Source organism: Carettochelys insculpta, chromosome 16, assembly GCF_033958435.1.
Source record: "Carettochelys insculpta isolate YL-2023 chromosome 16, ASM3395843v1, whole genome shotgun sequence".
In the NCBI taxonomy this organism is placed as follows: domain Eukaryota; kingdom Metazoa; phylum Chordata; order Testudines; family Carettochelyidae; genus Carettochelys; species Carettochelys insculpta.
The window spans coordinates 38,044,880-38,066,292 of record NC_134152.1 but is presented as its reverse complement, the minus strand read 5'-3'; the positions used below and the strand labels follow the sequence as shown (position 1 = coordinate 38,066,292).

The 21,413-nt window shown below is 54.7% G+C and overlaps 1 protein-coding gene across 6 annotated transcripts; it reads left to right on the top strand.

The window, feature by feature from the left end:
• The first annotated feature begins 129 nt into the window (after nt 1–129).
• Nucleotides 130–20,980, top strand: ERN2 (endoplasmic reticulum to nucleus signaling 2). 6 transcript variants are annotated; one of them, XM_075010890.1, is made up of 22 exons: nt 130–336; nt 5,472–5,589; nt 5,994–6,027; nt 7,098–7,170; nt 7,537–7,609; nt 8,018–8,140; nt 8,557–8,658; nt 9,357–9,516; nt 9,872–9,950; nt 10,060–10,210; nt 10,984–11,105; nt 11,371–11,547; nt 12,083–12,299; nt 12,677–12,767; nt 13,496–13,685; nt 14,345–14,444; nt 14,722–14,921; nt 15,643–15,790; nt 16,492–16,619; nt 17,834–17,957; nt 18,334–18,401; nt 18,483–20,980. In XM_075010890.1, exons 1-22 carry the CDS (start codon nt 274–276, stop codon nt 18,702–18,704), a joined length of 2,763 nt encoding a protein of 920 aa, XP_074866991.1. In that variant the 5' UTR covers nt 130–273; the 3' UTR covers nt 18,705–20,980. The 6 variants fall into 6 exon arrangements, 5 of the variants coding, with proteins under 5 accessions (XP_074866991.1, XP_074866990.1, XP_074866992.1 ...); XM_075010889.1 differs by having other exon boundaries at nt 9,255–9,516; XR_012647765.1 differs by lacking the exon at nt 17,834–17,957 and having other exon boundaries at nt 9,255–9,516; nt 18,483–18,521.
• The last annotated feature ends 433 nt before the right edge of the window (nt 20,981–21,413 follow it).

The following is a 21,413-nucleotide window of genomic DNA, read 5'->3' as shown; positions in this document are numbered from 1 at the left end:
CTGGCCCGGGGCCGGTCCCCACGTGCCCGTGCGCTCCGCCTGCCGGCCGGGGCTCGCTCGCCGCACGCTGCTCCCGCCCGGCGCGGAGAGCCCGGAGCTCCGGCGGGCGGGGCCGGCGCTGGCCGCTGCCCATCCGGCCGGGCCCGGGCCCAGGACCGCCCCGCGCGGCAGCCGGAGCGCCCGGCGGGATGTGGGGCGGGCGGCGGCGCTAGCGGGGCATGGGGCCGCGCGGCGGCATGTCCGGCCCTGACCCCGCCGAGCTCGGGCATCGCCATGGGCAGCGCCGCGGCCGGGCGGCCGGGCCTCGTCCTACCGCTCCTCGGGGCGCTGGTACAGGTAAAGGGCGCCCCGCGGGAGGGCCCGGCGGCGGGGGGTCACCCCACCGGGAGGGGGGCCCCTGTCAGGGCGGCGGGGGGGCTGCGGAGTCACCCCCACTGGGAGGGGGGTCCTGTCAGGGCAGGGGGATCTGAGTGGGGGGTCCTGTCAAGATGAGGGGTTTGGGAGACCTCTGGAGTCACCCCTGAGGGGGAGGGGCCCTGCCAGGGAGTGGGGCTGTGGGGTCACCTCCAGCAGGAGGGACAGTCAATGTGAAGGGTCCCTGAGGAAACTCTGGTCTGCCACAGCAGCAGGGGCCTATGGGCGTGAGGGGTTTAGAATAAAGATGTCTCTAATTACTGTGTCTGTGAGGTATCGGAGGGGTGGCCGTGTTAGTCTGGATCTGTAACAGCAAGGAAGGGTCCTGTGGCACCTTACAGACTAACAGAAAAGTTTTGAGCATGAGCCTTCGTGAGCACAGACTCACTTCATCAGATGCTCATCGTGGAAATCTGCAGGGCCAAGTATAAATAAGCCAGAGCAAGACCCTTGGGCTCCTGAGGGGCCAGACCCCTCGTGGGGACCACAGAGGGAGGCGGAAAGGAGCTGCAGGTTGGTTGATGATGTTGACCAGTGTGGCTTGCTGCCTAGCGTTTGCCCCCCGGGAGGGAGGGTAGGTAGGTGAGCAGTGCTGATCCCGAATGAACTCGGAGGGACTCTGCACCAGTGAGGTATTGCATCACACAATCCTATGGGCTTGGTGGATGTGGGGGGCAGGGCAGTGGCAAAGTGCTGTTTGCTGGAGGGTGGCATGTAGTAACAATGGGATTATTCTCCTTTTGCCACGGTTAGGTGTTCGATCCAGTCCTGGGTGGTGGCCTTCCATGTGGCAACTACTCAGCACTTAGGCAGCTCACCCAGCTTCCCCTGGCCAAACCAACTGTGGACATGGCCACCAGAACACGAGTTATCCCCACGTAATTTTGACAAGCAGGTTTTGTTGGTGACCTTTTTCTGCTGGGGTAGGCTGAAGAGAGGTCGGCGTTTGTGGATGGAGCCTGAAGCAGTGCCATCCGTTCTCCAAGGACTCGGAGTACTGCTCTGCAATGCCAGCAAAGACTATAGGCCCATGCTGTGGTCAGGGTTGGAACCCATGATCTGCTGTCTCTTCTCATCCTGTTGAATTGGGGTGTTGGGTCAAGGGATTGCCAGGATACTCAGAGTCGCAGCCCGTCTCAGACCACTGGCAATATATGTCCATGTTGTCCACAAATCCCAGGGCTGTGGGCCTGGGTGGCTTGTTGAATGGAGCATTGATGAGCTCTCTGCCAAGAGGAGGAAACCAGCCTGTTAGGATACGTGTACACTGCAGTGGAGCACCAGTGGCCTCAGCTGACTCAGGCTTGTGGAACTTGGGCTGTGAGGCTATAAAAAGCTGACTGAGCCCCGTGGAAAGTGTCTTATTGCAGCGTAGGTGTACCCTGAGAGCAGCAATGGGTAACCACCCCTCATGAGTGGGCTGCCTGAGTGGCCCTCCTCCTCCGTGGGCTGTAGCAGCCCAGGTCCACCTGTGGCCCTACAGCCCACCCTCCCTGACGTGCCTCTGATGCATTGGGGTACCAGAGCTTTGCACGTACCTGCTCGTCCCGCTCAGCACTTCTGGAGTATGCAAATCCCCTGTTTCTGCCACACACTTACCTGCTCCTTTCCCATCCCTCCCAGAGCTTGAATGGCCCAAACAGTTGAGTTGTGGAGTAGGGGGTAGGAGCAGGGGTCAGAGCCTCAATCAGGTGACGTGTGTGCAAAAGTGCTGGGAGGGAGTGGGGGGAGCAAGGAAGTGAGGGGCTCTGGCATCCTGTGGCACGTGGGGGAGGAGGGCAGTCAGTGGGTCTGTGGCCATAGGGGGAGCATCAGGTTGCCCATCACAGCCTTAGAGTCTAGAGAGACGTGTCCTGGTGTGGTATTTGCTCATCCTGTTCCCTGAGTTGCTGTAGTTCTGTTATAGCAATGACTGTAACTTCGTCTATTACAAATAAATCTCCAGGACTTTGGTTGAAAAGTCCAGCCCGTTTACACCTGAGGCTAAGTAGGATCCTGAATGAAATCTGGTATGGTAACTGAGAGGCAGTCTGGCCTTTCAGTGCCTGGTGCGAGATTGGCCAGAACATTTCCCAGTCATGCATGGTAGCCTGAGAATTGTTGAATGTAAACAGAGAACCACCCTGTTTTACAATGAAATGAAATGGCATAGGAGCTACTCAATTTGATAGGCTAATTGGGCGATTCTGCAGGTGTATGGTGAGCCTTGTTCAGAAGCTTGGGGCTGTGGTTAGGCAGCCCCTTAATTTGGGCATCCTTCAGAGAATAAACAAGACAGGAGAAAGGGACAGAGAATGTTGTAGTGACCAATGGCTGCTCAGGGGCCTTTGCAAAATGGGCTCTGTGACACTCAGCCTAGTTCCATCAGACAGGTGGCTTCACCACAAAAGCCACCATCTCATCTGCAGCCTCAGCAGAGGCCAAGGACTGCACACGCTGTGAAGACTGATCTCTGCCTTCTGGCACCCACAGCATTGTGCGGGATGGAGGTGCAGTGAGGGGAAGCTTGCCCTGCTTTGCCTGTGCTGCATGTCCTGTTGGTAAAGTGAGGACTGCTGAGGCAGTGCTAAATGTATGTAACGATTAAACAAGATGGAATGGCAGAAGTGGTAGAAAGAGAGAGAGAGGTCTGGCAGGGAGTGAGCAGATAAGCACCTCTGCCAGGTGGAGTGTATGAGAGTGAACAGTGGGAACAGGAGGTGGAGAACCTGTGGGCTGACCGAATGACTTCTGAGCTGGATGATGAGGGCTTTTTATTAATGTAGTTACAGGGGGGCCGGTTGCAGCAAGCAACGGTTGCAGGGAAGAATGTGTTTAGTCTCTCCCCCACCCCCGCCAATTGCCTGCCTAGCTGTTCCACCAGAGGCTCCTGGAGGCAGTTCTTGTTCTCTTCACCCTGCCCACAGTTGTTGTTTCTGTTGGGTCCAGGGTTGTCTGCCATGACTTGGTTGTACTTTGCTGACTCATTGCGTATAGTAGACCCCTACGGAGTCAGAGGTGGGAACTGGGTCACCAGCGACACACTCCAGAATTTAAGGCCAATTTGTGGCCCCAGGAACTCTCTAAGCTGGGGATCCACTAGGCAAGACTGCCTGATTTATCACCAGCAATGCCCAAGAGCCTAGCGGGTGTCACCTCCTTATTCCTGTCCGCTGTCACTCTTTCCTTTTTCCTGTAATGTGGTACTGACCACAGGTGCTGTTCCTAGAAGGAGACGGAGGACAGCAGAATAACTTATTAACTGAAGTCTGTGTAAGAAGCAACAAGGTCGGGGGCTGTGAGCAGGTGGGCTGGTTGGCAGGAATTCCAACCCTAATTCAGATTCCTGAGCAGCAGGAAAGAGCAGGTGGTTCTCTCCTAAGCCTAGAACCTCTCCCTCCCCCTCTCCCCACACCCTGCATCCTGTAGTGCTCTTTGCTGAGCCTTCTCTTGTTTGCTGATGGGTGTGGCAGCTTGTGTTGAGAAGGTGCCGTGTGTGAGCTGGCACTGGCAGGGTGAGTAAGGCACACAAGTAGAGCATTGTTTCTGTGGAGGATTTGAGGTTACAATCTCAGCATCAGGGTCGCTAAAATCCATGACGTTAAAGTTCTGCGACATCATTTCTGGCAGGAAAAGCAGCCCAGCAGTTTGCTCCTGGGAGAGGCCAGCAGTTGGCACAGCTTGTGTTTCCCTTTAAGCAAGGCACCAAGGAAATCTGGTTTCGGAAAGAGCCACTCTGTTCATAGCTCATCCCCAGCAGCAGCAGCAGGAGGAGGAGCCTGCTGGTGTAGGTTGCACCTTAGCCTCATATTGGATTACATTCTATTCAGAAGGGCGGAAACTTGGGAGTTGTTCAGGTCAAACTACTGTGCAGTGTGGTTGGTTCTGTTTAGAGGCTGAGTTGATTGAAAGCACTTTATAAATTCAGCAGGCAGCCTGCAGAGTGCACTTTACCCACTGCCAAAATGCAGCCACCGCTCATGTAGATCATGACAGCCATTGGCATAGTGCAGCAGTGCTACACCATGGCTGAGGACAGGAAATCCAGAAGAATCAGGTGCCCAAAGGAAACCGCAGGGGGGATTTTGGGAAGTGGAACAGAAATATCCAAACTGGAATTTGGCTAAAAAATTAGGATTCACACACTGACTCTGAGGGAAGCTACAATATTTCCATTACATAAAGGTTAAGAACATGAGGGAGGTGGTATTTTGTGCTTGATTATTGTGTTGAATACATTCTGTGTATGTCCATTCACCAAGCTCTAAGGATGGTATTTTTCACAAATCTACACCAATCCTGGAGTGAGAATCAGGACTCCTGACTTCAGTTCCAGCCCTGGAATGGGAGGATGGACTGTCTGTCAGAGCCGGGGACTGGGAGACAGGAGCTTTAGTTTCTGTGGGTGACGCTACGAGTCCCTGTTATATAGTCTGCACGTTGTCACAGGGGGATAGCTTATTGAAGACTAATGCTACACCCAGGGCCCATTCGGGAGTGTCACCGTTATTCATTACAGGTGACGCTCACAAAGTGAGATAAACCCATTCCCATGATCAGTGCAGGCTGCAGGGGGCCCTTTGCATTCCTTCGCCTACTGTGGGCCCTGCCGCAGGAGCCAGCCTGCTTCCTGCAGCTCCCTTTTCAAATGAGCTCTTTCAGCCTGGCCCCTTCCCTCTCTTCCTCAAAGAGCTTTGTCTCCAAAGAGGGCTGGCTGGCCCAAGCCCCTGGCTGGTAAGGGAGCAGATGCCCTGTCACAAGGCAGAATGGACTTGGTAGGGAGAAAACCACTGTAGCATCAGTTCCTGTATTTGGGGTTTCTTTCAATGTCTCCCAGCGAAGGGGTGACCTGCATCATTTATGAGATTTGATGGGATTGCAGTACAAAGTGGTATCACTTTAGGGGGGAACTCTCCTCCCTTCATGTCTTTATCCACTGGGGCCAGAGGTGGGTAGTTTCTCAGTGACACAGAGAAGGAGTTAGCTGGTGAACCAGGGCATGTGGGTGGCAGGCCCATTAAACGGATCTCAGTGTACTGGTGAGGCACTGTATTATCTTTTCACACTTCTGCCCTCAGTGTCTCACTGGCAATGCAGTGACTGTCCCAGAAACTCTGCTCTTTGTGTCCACCCTTGATGGGAACCTTCATGCGGTGAGTAAGAAGACAGGCGACATCAAGTGGACCCTGAAGGATGGTGAGCAATAGCTTTGGAGGGTATTTATTTGGCGGTCAGGTCCTGCTAGGACTGCCATTCCCTATGGGGGTACCACATCCCAGGGACTTCCCTCCCAGCTGAGTGAGGCTGGAGATCCTCCCCTCCCACATGCTACTCTGAGCAGGGGACACAGGAGAATGACACCTTGTGCATGTCCTGGTCCCAGAGGCCTTGTTGTTCTAAGGGGAGTACATGCATAGCTGGGCAGCTCCAGGCAAGGTCTGTGCTGGTGGGCTCCTGGCTGTGTCTGAAATGCAAATAGGTAAATGATTAGAGCTGGTAATCAGGCGACTGCAAACCCTGCTGAGGAAGCTGCCACGTGGCCCCCTCTGGCAGGGGCGCTGGTTTGCAGCTGACGTGTCTGGTTTCACTCTCTCTTTCAGATCCCATTCTGCAGGTGCCTGTTTATGTGGCAGAGTAAGTGTCATGTCCCCGCCCCAGCGTGTCTTCCTCAATAAAGCTGACCCCTTACTTCTCTTCCTTCCAGGCCTGTGCAGTAACTGCCTGAGGAGCCCTCGCTGCTCCCCAGGGAGGTGCAGAGTGAGGAAATGGAGGCTCAGAGAGGTGGAACACCCTGCCAAAAACACAGCTTTTTCTTAAAATCTTTCCTCTGCTACTACCATTCAGGCACTGTGCGAGCTCTATTGTAGACAAGGTCTGGCAGTGGTGTCATTAAACCTTTTCTCGCAACCGCTCGAGGCTCGCAGCCGCTGAGTCCTGCCTAAGCTTGTGTTTGTGCTGGTGGTAGCAGCAGAAGTAATCTTACTGAGATACCCTAATGCAGCCTAAGCCTGTGAGAGTGCAAATGTGGGCATTTGCTGGGCAGATTCTCTGCGGGGTCTCCAGAAACTTGCCTTCAAAGCCAGAGTTCTCCTCCTCTGGGAGGGGTGTTTCTCGGAGGGTTGTGCTGTTGAAGGATCAGTGCCTCTCTAGTACTGGTCCTGTCTGTTTGTGTTTCCTGAGGGCACCTCCCAACCGATATTCCAGACTTCATTCACTCCTAGTTATGTTTCTTGGTTGACTTTCCTCCCCAGGGAGCCTTGAACTATTACAAATACCAGCAATGTAGGACTTTCTTCCCCGCTGCTGAATGTGCAGCCACCTCGGGGGGTGGAAGTTGCAGCTGTCTAACAGCGCGCATTAACACACCCCACAAGTTTGGGATGAGAAAAAATTGTGCATCTACTTGAAACTACAGGGGGAATTCATGGAGATAATGGGATGTGCCAGGACATCAGAGCAGCTCTTGGAGCAGAATGGGGTGGGTGTGAAATGGCTGTTGGAATTGCTGTGTTGGATGGACCAGTGGTTCATTTGGTTTGGTATCCAATGCCAGGGCTTCACTGTGCTGCCCCCTCTCAGCACAACCTTGTCATGACCAGTCATACAGCAGCCTGCACAGAGGGATCCCTGCCCTACCTCCTGTGGGTGGCTAGCTTGTGCCCTACTGCAGGATGTGGCTGACATTTCGTTCTCCTTCCTTTCAGGCCAGCATTTCTCCCGGATCCCAATGATGGCAGCCTGTACATCCTGGGAGGCAAAAACAAAGAAGGCCTGATGGTCAGTACCTGGGTGGCTAATGAGTGCTGTCCTCCGTCCTTCCTGGCAGTGGAAGTTGTGAGGGCCTCTTGCTCTTCCCACTCACCCTGGAACCTTAGGAATGGTCTCTGGGTGAGACGACAAAGCCATGTGGGTTTCCTGTCAGTCTGCTCTGGCCGGTCAGCTCCACCCAGGAATACAGTGGCTGGCGTGTCTCTCTGCACTGTCCCATGGCCTAAGGGTCTTGGGAAGGTCGAGAGGTGGAGGAGGAATTGAGGGATGGGCCTCTCTGACCCCAGGCTCACACAGGTAAAAGACACAGAGCGTGTGGCTGTCTCACCTGGCTCTTTGTCACTCGCAGGCCTCTGCTCTCTCTGTCTGTTGCAGAAACTCCCATTCACCATCCCAGAGCTGGTCCAGTCGTCGCCATGTCGCAGTTCAGACGGCGTCCTCTACACGGGTATGAGCACTGGTGGAGGGGTGGGGCTGGCTTTCTCTGTGCATACAGAGGCCACTCCCTTCTCCAGACCGTCTCCTGCAGCAAGGGCCTGGGGTGGCGATGACTCTAGGACGGCCTAGCACTGCGTGTGTTTAAATTAGTGGGGTGCAGGTGCATGGGCAGGAGACATGACCAGCTCCCTCTTGGAGCCGGGCCGGAGTTACACAAGATGGGAGTCTGCTTGCTGGGAGGGCTCAGAGGTGAGCCAGTGTGGGAGCAAGTCTGGGGGCTGGCGGGAGTGACTGGAGATTGGCTGGGTTGATGTTCCCTGGGAGAGGGCCTGAGGAACCTGGGACAGTGGTGGAGAGTGTGGAGAGGAGGGTACCAGGAGCGTGGGAGACTGAGAACGGCGTATCTCTAACTTCCTAGGGAAGAAGCAGGACACATGGTTTGTTGTGGATCCCAAGTCAGGAGAGAAGCAAACTACTCTATCAACAGAGGCCTGGGATGGGCTGTGCCCCTCGACTCCTCTCCTCTACATCGGCCGCACCCGTAAGCCCCTTTCCTGCTGGTTGCAGGCGCAGATTCCCAAGGCTGAAGGGCCATTCCCTGTGTCTACTCAGGCTCCCATTCATCCTTGCTGCTGGAGGAGGTTCCCAGCTCTGCTGCACTGCAGCAAAGAGCCCTGCTTTCCCCTTGCCCATGGGGAGTGGAGACCATTGGTTACTGAATGACAAAGGACAATCCCGGTAGCCCAGCTGATGCTCCTCAGCCTCCCTGTGGAGCTTCTCCCCCAGCTGGGTAACAGCACTAGTTGAGTGTTGCCGGGCGGCACTGTGGGGCCGTTCCCCTCTGAAGTAGTTCGTGGGGTGATCAGTGTCCAGTTCCTGCTCCCTGGCCCTTCCCTGCGAAGGCCCCTCATTCTGGCCTGAGTTCCTACACCACAGCTGTTACTTTCTGATCCTCAGAATATGTCATCACCATGTACGACACCAAGTCCCGAGAGCTGCGTTGGAATGCCACCTACCATGACTACTCGGCGGAGCTCCCCGACGAGGCGTATGATTACAGTGAGTGTGCGTGTGCGGAGGCAGGTCCTCTTCTCCACTGCAGCTGAGGCAGCCCCAGCGTGGCCCCCCCCGGCCTCCGTGCTGATTACCTCCCGGCCACCCTTGCTGTACACTGAGCCTTGAAGCAGTTCAGTCCCTGCTTGGGCAGCTCTCCATTTCCCGGAGGACTGATCTGAAATCAGTGCAGTGTCGGGGAGCTCTCTCTCCCCTCTCCCAACTCAACAGCATGACTGACGCCCCCGGTGGGCCAGTGGGTGTGCGGGCAGCCTGCAGGACTACAGCTTGCATGGCTGGAGAGAGTGGGATGCTGAGAGTGGGCTGGTGGCTCGTGTCTGGCACAAGCACCGTGCCAGCTGCTCACTGCTACCAGCTGCGTGCAACCTCCTGGGCTGTGGGAAAGTCGTATTTCCGAGGGGCAGACCAAAGGGCCCATGAACCTGGGGAAGCTGGGGCAATAGGACCCTTCTGAGTTGTGTTTGGTTTGGACTGAGCAGGTATAGGGGGTGAGGACTGGGGAGGTTTGTCCCACCCCTGTAGCATCCCCAACCTAGGAGAATCGAATGCTGCGGCTCTAGCTGCCTTGTGTCTCTGGCTAGAGATGGCTCACTTTGCGTCGAGTGGGGATGGCCTGGTGGTGACGCTGGACAAGGAGAGCGGTGACGTCCTGTGGATGCAGAACTATGGCTCCCCTGTGGTAGGGCTGTACGTGTGGTACCAAGACAGTCTGCGCCGGGTCCCCCACCTCAACGTAGCCATGGAGACGCTGCGCTACCTGACCTTCCACTCGCAGGACATCCGGCTTATCAAGTGGAACTACCAGTCCATGAAGGACTTCTCTAGCACCAAGACCCAGCTGCTGTAGGTGTTTCAGGGGGCTTTCCAGGTCACGGGAGGAGGGCAGCAGCATGCTAGGAGGTGCACCTGGCTACTGAGGGGTGGAGACGCAGGTGGCCAGGCCCTCAGGCGTGCTCAGGAAATGGAGTTAATGCTCTCTTGTGTAAGAGAACAGTGGCTCCCTGGGAACATGCTAGGGTTGGAGCTTAAGCTAATATAGATCAAAGGCTCTTCTTGCCCCGCTGTGCATGTCCCAGAACCAGCTGTGTGGCAGGATTCCCCTCAGCCTCTTTCCCTGGGAGGCATCACTGCGTTCACGTTGCTCCGTTTGTCCCTCATGCTGGCTCAAAGTGGGACTAACCCTACCTCTGCACCACAGGCCGACGCTGTATGTGGGGAAGCATGCAGCCAGCTTCTACGCCCTCACCTCCTTGGTCCACGAGAGCGTCGCTTTGGTGGTGAGTATCCCATATCTCCTCCTGCCCCCATGTGCCCTTGACTGGCAATGCGAGTTGGTGTAAGTACCACCTCTTCCCTGCCTGGGACTTACTGGTCTGACTCCTGCAGCCCCAGGGGATCACGCTGGCTGGGATCGAGGGGCCCACCACTGAGGATGTGACAGTGAGAGAGTCCGGCGAGTGCGAGATCACACCAAGCACTGATGTCAAGTATCCACAGGGCAGCATGAGCTCCCTGCACAACGAGTGGCTCCTCATAGGTGAGAGCCCTAGGGCAGGAGAGGGTGTTCCCTGTCCTGTTGCTCCTGGAGACTGTCCCAGAGGGGAATCTGTCCTTGGGCCCGTTCTTTTCTATGACAGAGCAGCCTGGTTTGCATGGACTTTAAATAAAACGTGGGCTGTGATCTGCACCCACATGACACTGCAGTGACTCAGGGCTGGGATCCCCTTTCCTGGGAGCTGGTTTTACTGCATGCCTGGCTGCTTGCCAGGAACTGTGCAGACCAGAGGGGCAGAGTCTCAGCAAAGTGAGGATTACAAACACACATGCAAGTGAATAGTTGGTTGCACCTGATTCATGTGCCTAGATGTCGAGCCCAGGGAATAGCAGTTACAAACAGTAGGTGCATGTGCTCACCCTGACACTGTGTGCGCAGTCGGGAGGTCAAGGGGAATGGTTGTACACCAGCATGTTTGAAAACTTGTCCCATCTTGTCCCAGGTAACTGCAAGGGACCACACCAAGTGGGTTGTGGCATTTCTAAAGAGGTCACAGCTATTCTGACACTAAATGAGGTCTGCCGTGGGCCAGTCCTCCTCCATGGTCTGAGAGTACAGCCTCCTGGCGGCCCTTGCTCACTTCCGGGGAGTGAGCCAGAAGGATGTTGCTCTGATTTCCTTCAGGCCTGAGGCCCAGTTGTTTCCATCCTTGAAAACACCCTTGTGCTGTGCATCTGCTGGGCTCACTTTGGGGCTTGGAGCAGGAGAGCTGAGTGAGGTGTGACAGCGCTGTTGAGTGCTCTCTCTTCCTTCAGGGCACCACGAGCTGCCTCCTGTGGTCCACACTACCATGCTGAGAGCCTTCCCAGAGAACCTAAGGAGGAGCACAGAAACCATCATTCCCACAAGCTCCCCTGCCAGGGCTTTGTTCGATGACGTGAGTGACGTGGCTGTCTGGGAGCAGAGCCCAGCATGTGTGAGCTGCCCAAAGGACACTTGGGGGGCACCCAGGGGGACAACGAGCAATGTCTCCTGTGCAAAGCAAACGGGGGTGTCCTGGCATGTGGGGTCTATCCCAGGGAGGGAGGAATTGGAGGCGTGCTCCATGTACAAACCTGCGTGGGGAGCAGCTGTGGGGGTTGGGGGGCAGCTACCTGGGGGTCCCCATTGTTGTAACCTGTTACCCTGGCTCTGTGTTGCAGTTTCTGACCCCAAATGACATAGAGGATCAGGCCAGCACAGGCAGCGATGGGCGGTACCGTTGGGACTCCACCGAATCAGAGCAGATGGAAATCTACCCGGAGTCAGACAGCTGGGACCTTGTGGTCACCACAGTGCTCCTGGGCGGGGGCATTCTACTGCTAATCTTGGGACTCAGGGTGAGTGAGTGTTTCCTTCTCACAGTGGTGCCCCTTGCGGGCAGCTGCAGGAACTGGTTGCTGCAGAAATCCCCTTGCTCTGGGGGCTTGAAGTTCCCTCAGGTCCCAGCTTACTCCTTGGTGCACACAATGTCCTGGCTCACATGGCCGTAAGAGGTGCCACGACGTCACTTTCACCAGGGCCTCTCCACGCTGCTCCAAAGGGATCAGCAACCAGTGATGAACCTGGCAAGCCTCTTCAGGGTCACATTAAATACTTCTGAGACTCTCCCTTCTCCCAAGCTGTGCTCTGCAGCACTCTCAGCTGCCTCAGTCCTGACGCTTCCTGTTCCCCGCAGCTCTGTTAGTGCCAGGGCCCAGTGTTCCTTCCCATCCCTGCCCAGAGCCCACCCCTGCTGGAGCCAGTTGAGCTCACAAGGGGGTTTGCCTGGTTCCTTCACTGCAGTGGGGGGAGGGTGGGGGGTGCGCCTCAATAGCTTCATGTGTATCACCTGCTTTCCAAGACACTGAGGGGTCCATGCTGTTTGTGCCCCAGAAACTGCTGGAGCTGCGAAGGCAGCTCTTGCTGCAGCAGGAACTGCTTTCCCCAGGACAAATCTCTGGGGAGCTTCTTCCTCCAAGCTCAGAGGAGTCACAGGGTGGGAGCCAGCGAACATCCCTGCTGCCATCGCAGAGCTCAGGCTCGTCCTTGCAGGAGGGCCTGCCCAATGGGGCAGTCGACCAGGATTTGGCTGCGTCTGGAGCTGCTGAAGGTCGGTGCTGGTGGGAAGTGAGATGGTGCTGTCTTGTCATCCAGCTTGTGGTTGCCAAGGTTCCCCTTTCAAGAGCACAGAGGGGCCGTGTTAGAAGGGAAAAGTCAAGGCTCAGCAGCAGCATTGAGCTCTAGAGCTCAGGTCAGGAGAACATCTCCAAGGTATCGGAGTGTGGGGCTTTCGGGAGTGAGGGGTCCATCCACAATAGGGGCACAGAGCAGCAGAGGGGAAGGCTCTGTCATCCCTGGACAGACAGGGAGCTGGTGCTGGGTGAGCACAGGGGCTAGGAAGGAAAGTAGAGATGGGGTCATGTAGGAAAGGGGATAAGCAGGGGGAGGGGCTGGCTGGTGATGTTAATCCTATTGCGCTTGCTGCAGATGCAGAGTCCGATGTGATTGTAGTTGGGAAGGTTTCCTTTAACCCCCGGGAAGTGCTGGGCCATGGAGCCAGGGGAACCTTTGTCTTCAGGTGAGTAGTCTTCCCCAGAATGCCCTGCTTTTTGCTAACAGCAGGTCTGGTTTGGGGGAGCCGTGACTGTTTCCTCTCTGGACCTGGGAGCCATGAGGGCTTGGTGTGGCACTGACTTGGAAGGCCCTTAGAGGGAGGAACTGGCTGCCTCTGGAGCTTCTGATAATGGGGACTGGAGCTTTCTTGTCTCTCCCACGTCTGTCAAACCCAGCGAGATGCATCCTGTTGGACTGGGATTCGGTGGCCTTTGTAGAGACAAAGCCGGTGTCTGCCAGTCCTGTGTAAGCCTGCTTGGCACAACAGGCCCTGCCCCATTGGCAGTCTCAGCCAAGGTCCTCTTAGTTGGCATCTGGGCACAGGATGACGCCTGTGGTACGCTGTGTCACCCTGCCTGTGCCAGGCTGCTCCAGTGGTTGGGCTGCCTGGTGCCTAGCAGAATCCTCCAGGCTGCGACTACAGCACCTGTCCCCGGGACCCAGTTTGCTCGGAAGGCCAGGCGAGGTGGGGCGGAATATTTACCCGAGAAAAGGCTAAGCCAGAACCAGCCTTTTCCAGTGGCGGTGGAGCTGTCAGCCTAGGCCCAGCTGCCCCCACTTTGTGGTGTGTCTCCTGATGGCGCCCTCCAGGTCTGGCTTTTGGTGCTAGGCCAGACCCTGGATGGGTTTCTCTGAGGTTCCCTGTGGCTGGACGGTGAGAGGAGTGTGATGGCAGCTCTCTCCTGGTCCCAGGGGTCAGTTTGATGGCCGGAAGGTGGCTGTTAAGCGCCTGCTGCCCGAGTGTTTCCATCTCATCGACCGGGAGGTCCAGCTGCTTCGGGAGTCAGACGAGCATCCCAATGTCGTGCGCTACTTCTGCACGGAGAAGGACAAGCAGTTCCATTACATTGCCATTGAGCTCTGCTCTGCCACGCTGCAGGAGGTAAGAACCCCAGCAAAGGTGGCTGTCAGCTTCATGTCGCTCCATCTCTGTGTTTGTGGCGCAGTCCAGGTCCAGGGGCCTCATGGAACGATTTCATCACTTGTTTGGCATCAGCTGTAACGGCCCAGTCCGCCATATTGTCATGGGAGACAGCATGTTCTAAAGGTCTGAGTGCAGGGACAGGCCCTGGGAGTTCCCAATGCCCTGTATGGCTTAGGGGAGCGGTTCCACCTCTTCCCACGCCTGCAGAGCAAGAGAGAATTGATGATCATTTTCCATCGCTCATGGGGGTGTTTTGGGACACAGGGGAAATATAAACATATACGTTAGCGTCCATCCTCATTCACTGGCTGATTCCATCCACTCCACACTGAGTGCTGCTACTGCTTCCCGTGCACACAGGGCAGCTAAGCTTGCATGCTCCTTCACCCTTGTGCCCCGCCGTAAGGCTTCCAGCGGAGTGCGGTGTGCTGCTGCTCCTGTCTGTCGTGCAAACAGAGGTTCTGCCAGAGGAATGGAGACCTCAGAGCCTAACTTGGTCCTTTTCTTCTTCTTCCTGGGATTTACGCTGGGAAAGATGTGATTTATTGTTGCAGAAAGAAAAGTGGATGCAGGCCTGGGTGGCCTTCCTCCTTGGTTTTTCTCTCCTCTGTTCTTAGTATGTGGAAAACCCCAGCTTTGATCGTCGGAATCTGGATCCTGTGTCCCTGCTGCATCAGACCGCATCAGGCCTGGCACACCTGCACTCCCTGAACATAGGTGAGGGAGCTCTGTGCCCCTAGCTTGGCTTTGGATGCCTGTTGCTTCAGAACACTAGGGTCTAATGAATTGCCTGTGGAAGGAAGTTCTCCTGCCCAGAATCCTGGTGCAGAACTTGAACGCAGAGGTGGGACTGCTGTTTGCAGACCCCCACTGTCTGATGGTATTAGTGCCATGCAAGTTACTCCTTGGTGATGCTCTAGCCTCCACCCAGCCCTGGGGCTGCACAGCCCTTCTGCAGGTAACACCAGCTCACTTTGGGGGCTGTTTCTTTCAGTTCATCGTGACCTGAAACCATGCAACATCCTCATCTCTGTCCCAAACAGCCATGGGCAGATCCGGGCTGTCCTCTCAGACTTCGGCTTGTGCAAGAAGCTGCAGGGGGGACGGCAGAGCTTCAGCCTCCGCTCTGGAATCCCAGGCACTGAGGGCTGGATTGCCCCTGAGCTGCTGCTAGAGGTCTCAAAGGAGAACCCTGTGAGTGTGCTCTTGCCATCTCCCCTCAGCTCTGCCTCCTGTGCACATTTTCCTCCCCTGCGCCTGCAGAGAAGTATTCCCTCAGCCGTGTCCCAGGCTTTGCTGGAGGGTAGTGACTATGCTGAGCATCCATGATGGCGGGAGGGAGACAGTTCCTCTTGGAGCTGGGGCATCAGTCGCTGCTGGACAATCAGATAGCTTGGGATTAGTGATTTGGAAGTGCTTGGGCTGACCCTTGTGCTACTGGTCTGAGAGTACCTCATTCACTAGGTACCTCTGGGGGCTGGATACATTTCATAAAACCCTGCATCTATTGTTGTCAACTTGAAAATTCCCCCCAAGGGTGAAAATGGCAGCTAGGTGCCAGCTTCCCTTTGAGCCTTTGCAGAGCTCTGTCTTTCTATTGCAGTGTCAGCCAAAGGCGTCCATCAGGGTCAGGTTGCCAGTGTGCTGGGGCTGCACAGACACATGGAAAGAGACAGTCCCTCTTTGCATATATCCGGCAGTTCTGTTAAATTCCCTTCTGCAGAGAAGTGTCTACTCCCAAAGGCAGCTGTGTGCATGTCAGGACACTGCTAGGTGGTCATTCCTGGAGCTCAGATTAAGGGGTTGCCTGGCTAAATCTTTAGTGAATGAAGTGTTCACATTCAGAAAGAGACCAGGGGGAGGTTGAAAGGGCCCTTGTCCTCCTGTACTGAGCACTCCCGGTTTTGTTTTGCAGACGTGTGCAGTGGACGTTTTCTCAGCCGGCTGCGTGTTCTACTACGTGGTATCAGGTGGAGAGCACCCCTTCGGGGACAGCTTACGGCGACAGGCTAATATTTTGTCAGGCACCTACCAGCTGGCCTGTCTGTTGGAAGACACTCACGGTAAGGCCCTGCTTGGATGCGGTCTGCATGTTTATAGAGCTCCTGGCTACATGAAATCTGGGTGCTGCAGTGCTATTACCAGGCTCCTCTGCAGCGGCTTCCGTGGGTCTCTCTCTGATCACTTTGCAGAGGTTGGTTTATTTTATCCTCACTAGCTTGTTGGGAAGGGAAGCAGGTCAGCATCCTTAACCCTATTTTACAGGTAGGGAACCTGCAGAGGATAGTGGAGGATACAGACTGCATGTCCCCAGAAGCAGCTCTAGAGCCCTGGAACAAAGGAAGAGGCCTGTTTGGTTCTGTCTAGTACTGGATTATCCTCAGTGATATAATCTGCAGGGCTGTTTCTGATTGGATTGTAGATGTCCCGAGCAGTGGGGTTCCTCCTTGGCAGGTGCCCCCAAAGTCACTTAGACCTCACTAGTGTTCCCAGCTACTCCTCTGACCTAGTCCTTTGTCCCTAGCTTGCCTGTTGGTGAGTCTGGTGTATGGAAGGAGCAGGACATGTTCTGTTCTATGGGATTCAGCCCTGCACATGCATGGTCCCTCTCTGGGAAGCTACTTGTGAGCATGAAGGACTGGGAGTTAGTAACAGGATTTTAGCTGTGACTTGTCATGACAGCTGTGGGCTCGAGGTGTGGGTGGCTTCCTTCAGTCCAAAGGGTGTGCGTAACCAGCTCTCTGCTTTCGCTCTCACATCCAAGACAATGTAGTTGCACGGGAGCTGATTTCAATGATGATCAGTAACAAGGCCCAGGAGCGCCCCTCAGCCCCACGGGTCCTCATGCATCCCTTCTTCTGGAGTCGTGAGAAGCAGCTGCAGTTCTTCCAGGTGAGAGCCCTCTGCCTGAGCAGGAGGCCTCCCAGAGCTTCTTTTCCTCACTTCCAGGCTCAACAGTGACAGCTGTGTTCTGTGAGCTCAGAAAACAAGCTATTCGTTTTGGGGCTTTTTCTGGAGCCTGGGATTCTCCACTCCCCCAGCTGGTTGGGTGCCCTGTGTTTTGAAAATCCACCTCCTCCCATGAACCTGCCCTTTGGTGAGCAGGGCTCCTTTTGTTCTGGGATTCTTTGGCTGTGGGAGCCGCTCCATGCTACGGATTCAGTTTTCTTTTAAAACAGGCAACCAACAGCGTTTCTAGCCTCTTGGCTTACAAAGATCTTCACAACATGATCTGAGCATGTCCAACATAGTGCGGTCTTCCTAAATATGCAGCTCGCCTGAAACGAAAGCTCTGAGAGCATGAACTGTCCCCTTTAGCTCAATGAAGTATGCGTTGGCTCTGAGCCCCAGACAGTTTTTCACTGCTGATCAATTCTTTCTGAAACATGCAGTCAGTATGATGATCCCACAGTCCCAGCCTGCTCCTTGTGCTCTTCAGGGTGTCAGAACCCCTGGAGTTCCCTAGCCAATGGTCAAATCGCTTCAGTTGTCTGTACAGCACTCTTCAGCACACTGGAAACTGAAAGTGTAGAGCGGCGTTGAGCAGAGTGAGTTGAATGCAAACATAACACAGACTGTGGTGCTGGTTGGCTCTTGCACCTCTGTGTTTAAATCTGTAAAACACCCCCTTTTAATTGAAAAGAAATGAGGGTCTTTGCCACAGAATGCTGGTCCAGCTGTTTGCAGAGCCCAGGGGACATTAATGGTGAGCCTTGACTTTTGGGAAAAGCGCTCTCAGGTGTGGGGGCAGTGACCCTGCTGGAGGGAAATGCCATGGCATGGAGCTGTCCTTCCTCTACAATAAACAGTCTGATACCTTATCTCACAATAATGGAGGCTGGGGCCTGTCCAGGATCAGGCTTCTGCTAGACCTCGTGGCAGCCAACTTTGGGAGGGGGGCCCTTTCCCAGAATCCTCCAGGCTCCCAGCCCATATACCTCCTGTAAGGTAGACCATGCTTCTAGGTTCTAGTGTTTGAGCAGGACTCGCCCTGCACCCCCTTAGTGTTCATAAGCCTTTGGAAAGCTTCAGCACTGGGACTTCTCCAGTACAAAGTGTCATTTCCATTAATACCTTTCCCTCCAATCCCCGCTCCTGGTGTTCAGGATGTCAGTGACCGTGTTGAGAAGGAGCCTGCTGACGGACCCATTCTCACTGCCTTAGAGTCTGGGGGGCTCTCGGTCGTCAGGTTGAATTGGAGAACTCACATCTCTGTCCCACTACAGACAGGTAAAGGCTGAAGTGTCAGGCACGCCATCAGCAGTAAACTCACAGAGCCGTGTGGAGTTTTTACATGGAACGTTCCAGCACTTACGTGCTCGCTCCCATATTATAATAGCAGTCACATTCTGGTGGCTGGAAATCAAATGACCAGCACTGAAACCCAGGGACCCAAAATGGATGATGAATCCAGCGAGCCCTTCCCCTTGAGAGGGCAGGGCTCTTCTCTTGGGCTTTGTTCTGCCTGATCTAAAATGCCCCTGGCAAGTCCCCCATGGAAGATTCCCAGGGCGCTGGGAAATGTTTCCAGCCCTTGTGCCCTGTGAGCACGTTACTGCAGAGGCCAACATTCCTGAAGCATATTTGGATCTCTTGCTCTTTCTAGACTTGAGGAAGTTCCGAACTTACAAGGGCAGTTCAGTGCGTGACCTTCTGCGGGCCATGAGGAACAAGGTACCGTCAGTGCCCAGCAGTGCAGGCTGCAGTGTGCCCTGTGCAATGATGGGCTGTTTAATCTCCCTGTTTCTCCTGCAGAAGCATCACTTCCATGAGCTGCCAGCGGATGTCCAGGAGACTCTCGGGGCTGTTCCAGATGACTTTGTTCAGTACTTTACTTCTCGCTTCCCCCACTTGCTGCTTCACACACACGCAGCCATGCAGGTCTGTGCCACAGAGCGGCTCTTCCACCCCTATTATCAGCAGCAGCCAGGTGGCCTTGGAACCAAGTGGAGAAGCAACACCTGGGAGAGAACTTAGAGGGAAGGCCTATGCTGCCAAGGTCGGCTACCTGATGCTGCCATGTGGAATCCTGCTGGGCCAGGGGTCGCAAAAGGTGGGGCTCGGCCAACATGTGCCTCAATTTTAGCTTTTCTTAATGCAGAGATGTCTGCAGGATTTTATCCCACTGCCTAAGCTGCCAGGACCTAGGGCAGCTTCTCAACCTCTCTGTATGCCATCCTGAACAGGTTCTGCAGCAACACTGCCCCCAGGGAGTAGCTGGATGCATCTCCTGATGCTCCCTTGCACTAGCCCTCTGGGGATGTCATTGCTCCCTTTCCAGGGAGAGGTCTCAGGGCAGGCAGGTGGGGGGAACCCCAGGGAGTTTTCTGGGCAGTTCCTGGGCAGTTTGTCTGTCTGGGGCTGCACCTTCAATCGCTCTGAGCCTGACCCCTCATCTGTGGAAAGCACTGTGTAGGTGGGCTTGCAGGGAGTGAGGTTCCCCCCTTGGCCGTGGCTTTTAAATGAAAGCCGCACTGGCCATGGTATTTACAAGACCCTACTGCAGCTCTTCCTAGTGCTGAGCAATGCTGCAGGCCACCCAGGGCTGGTCAGGTGCTCCGGAGCCAGTCTGACAAACCTTTTTGCTTCTGTTCTTTGCACATGCATTGGGCATGTGGATCCCAGAGTAGTTGATCTCTAAGCCTGTAATTCCACAGGCTCCTCTCCAGTCCCCTGAATCATCTGGGCTGGAACCTTCCCCTTGGCAGAGTCCTCCTTGAACTGTCCAAAGTCCAGGAGGCGTCTTGGGTTACAGATCCCAACCCTCAGACCTGCGTTCACTACCTCAGCAGGAGCGTGGCCCCAGTGTTGTGTTTCCACTGCTCCTTCTCGGCTGCTGGTGATCCTGAGTCATTTCAGAGAACAAAAAATCTCCCAGGGGCTGGGGGGCAAGGGACACAGCCGGGGAACATGAGCAGGCTGCAGTGCATTGTGGGAAATGGGTTTGTCAGTGGGATGAGGGCCCCCCAAGGGCAAGCAGCTGGGGACATGAAGCAGAAACTGACCATCCACATGTGTTTCATGCACCTTTTTGACCCAGGCTGTCCTGTCCCAGGTTCTCTTAGATAAAAGCACTCAGCGGGGACGCACAGACTGTGCACACCCCATGTGCATGGCTGTGACTGAGGCCAGCTCTCTGAGTGTAAAGCTTTCAGTCCAAACTGGACTGGTGTGACTCCTGAGCAGAGCTGCCCCTGGTGTGGTAGGTCAGGGGCCAGGTGTGCGTGTGTGCACACCGAGACACACTTTTTTCCCCCTGCAGAACAAATGAATGGATTTTATCCAGACATTATGTTTGATTTTAGCTCCATAATGAGACATTTCAGCCCAGAAGATAAAGGAGAGAGGAGTTAGAATGGAAGACTTCTTTAGGGCTGTAGTGTGACAACCAGCGCATTACCAGCTGCATGCAGATGCTTTAACCTTTTAAAGTGACGATTTTTCAGCCTGTTTATATTTTGCTTCCTGGGCCCTGTCTTTCTGGGGCCAGCCCTTAACCATCAGAATGGGGAACAGCAGGGTCCTCTGTTGCTCGTATGCCTCTAGAACAGAAGCTGATGCTGCAACCTTCTCTCTTGTTCCTTTCCATGATGAGCTGTTGAAGCTGGCACCCCATTGTCCATTTAAAGCACATATGAATGGCATTGACACTGGAAATGATCTTATGCCTTGTCTGAGCCACACACCCAGCAGAGCATTGCCATGGAGATGGAGGTAGAATTGCCTGTTTTTAGTCCTGCTGGGGCCCAGTGAGTGGACAGAAGCAGAATTCTCTGTGGAGGGTCTTGAGTGATCAATTACGAACTAAATTTTTTCCCTCTTTCTGAAGTTGAGGAGGTGGGGAAGAGAGGCTCCTGGAGCCTTCCCCCTAACAAAGCTGAGCAGGGACAGAATACCCCTTCAGCCAAGGTGGGAAATGGGTGTCTTTGAGGGGTGACCTTGTAGCCTGAGCCGGGGACCTGGGTTTCACTCTGCAGGGAGGCAGCCTTAGCCAGACTTCAGATGACATAGTTTCCACTGATCCCACCTGGAGCTAGAGTTGGCAGTGCCTGAATGTCTCCTGCTAGCTCTGCTCCCCTGGGCTGTTCTTTCGTCTTCCTCAGGGTGTGGGTTGTGTTTTGATTGAGTTTCTAGTGGGCCTTGGGGCGAGGGGCTGTTCCTTTGGTGACAATCAGTTTGCACCTGGTCTATTTTCTGAGTATTTTATACAGCAGAGAATGTTTTATAGAAAATGTTGTAAATAAAAATTATTTTGAAAATTTGGCCTGGTTAAAATTGGAAAGAATCTCAGCAGTGTGGGGTGGGGGTGGGGAGGAGGGGGTAAGACCTGCATCTCTGAACTAAAGGGCCAGGGCCACAGAGCAAGGCTCCAAACAGTTGAGCCCTGGCAGAGGTGAGACCTTTTGGATTCCCCAGTGATGACACAACGCTGCTCAGGCCTTAATGGTAGACCTGCCCTGTAAGTGTTCTTGGGACTTAGATCCAAAATAGATAGCTTGTGTCTCTGTGAGTGACTGACCAGATGTGGAGGGGTAAGGAGGGGAGGTCTGCTGTAGAAATTGATGATTTTGACAAAGTTTAAAAATTGAATTATTGGAAAAGTCACGGTAGGGGATCATGTTTTCATTGTCCATGAGAGGTCAGGCTGCCTGGTTGAATGAGGACTCCCACAAGCCACCAAGGTGT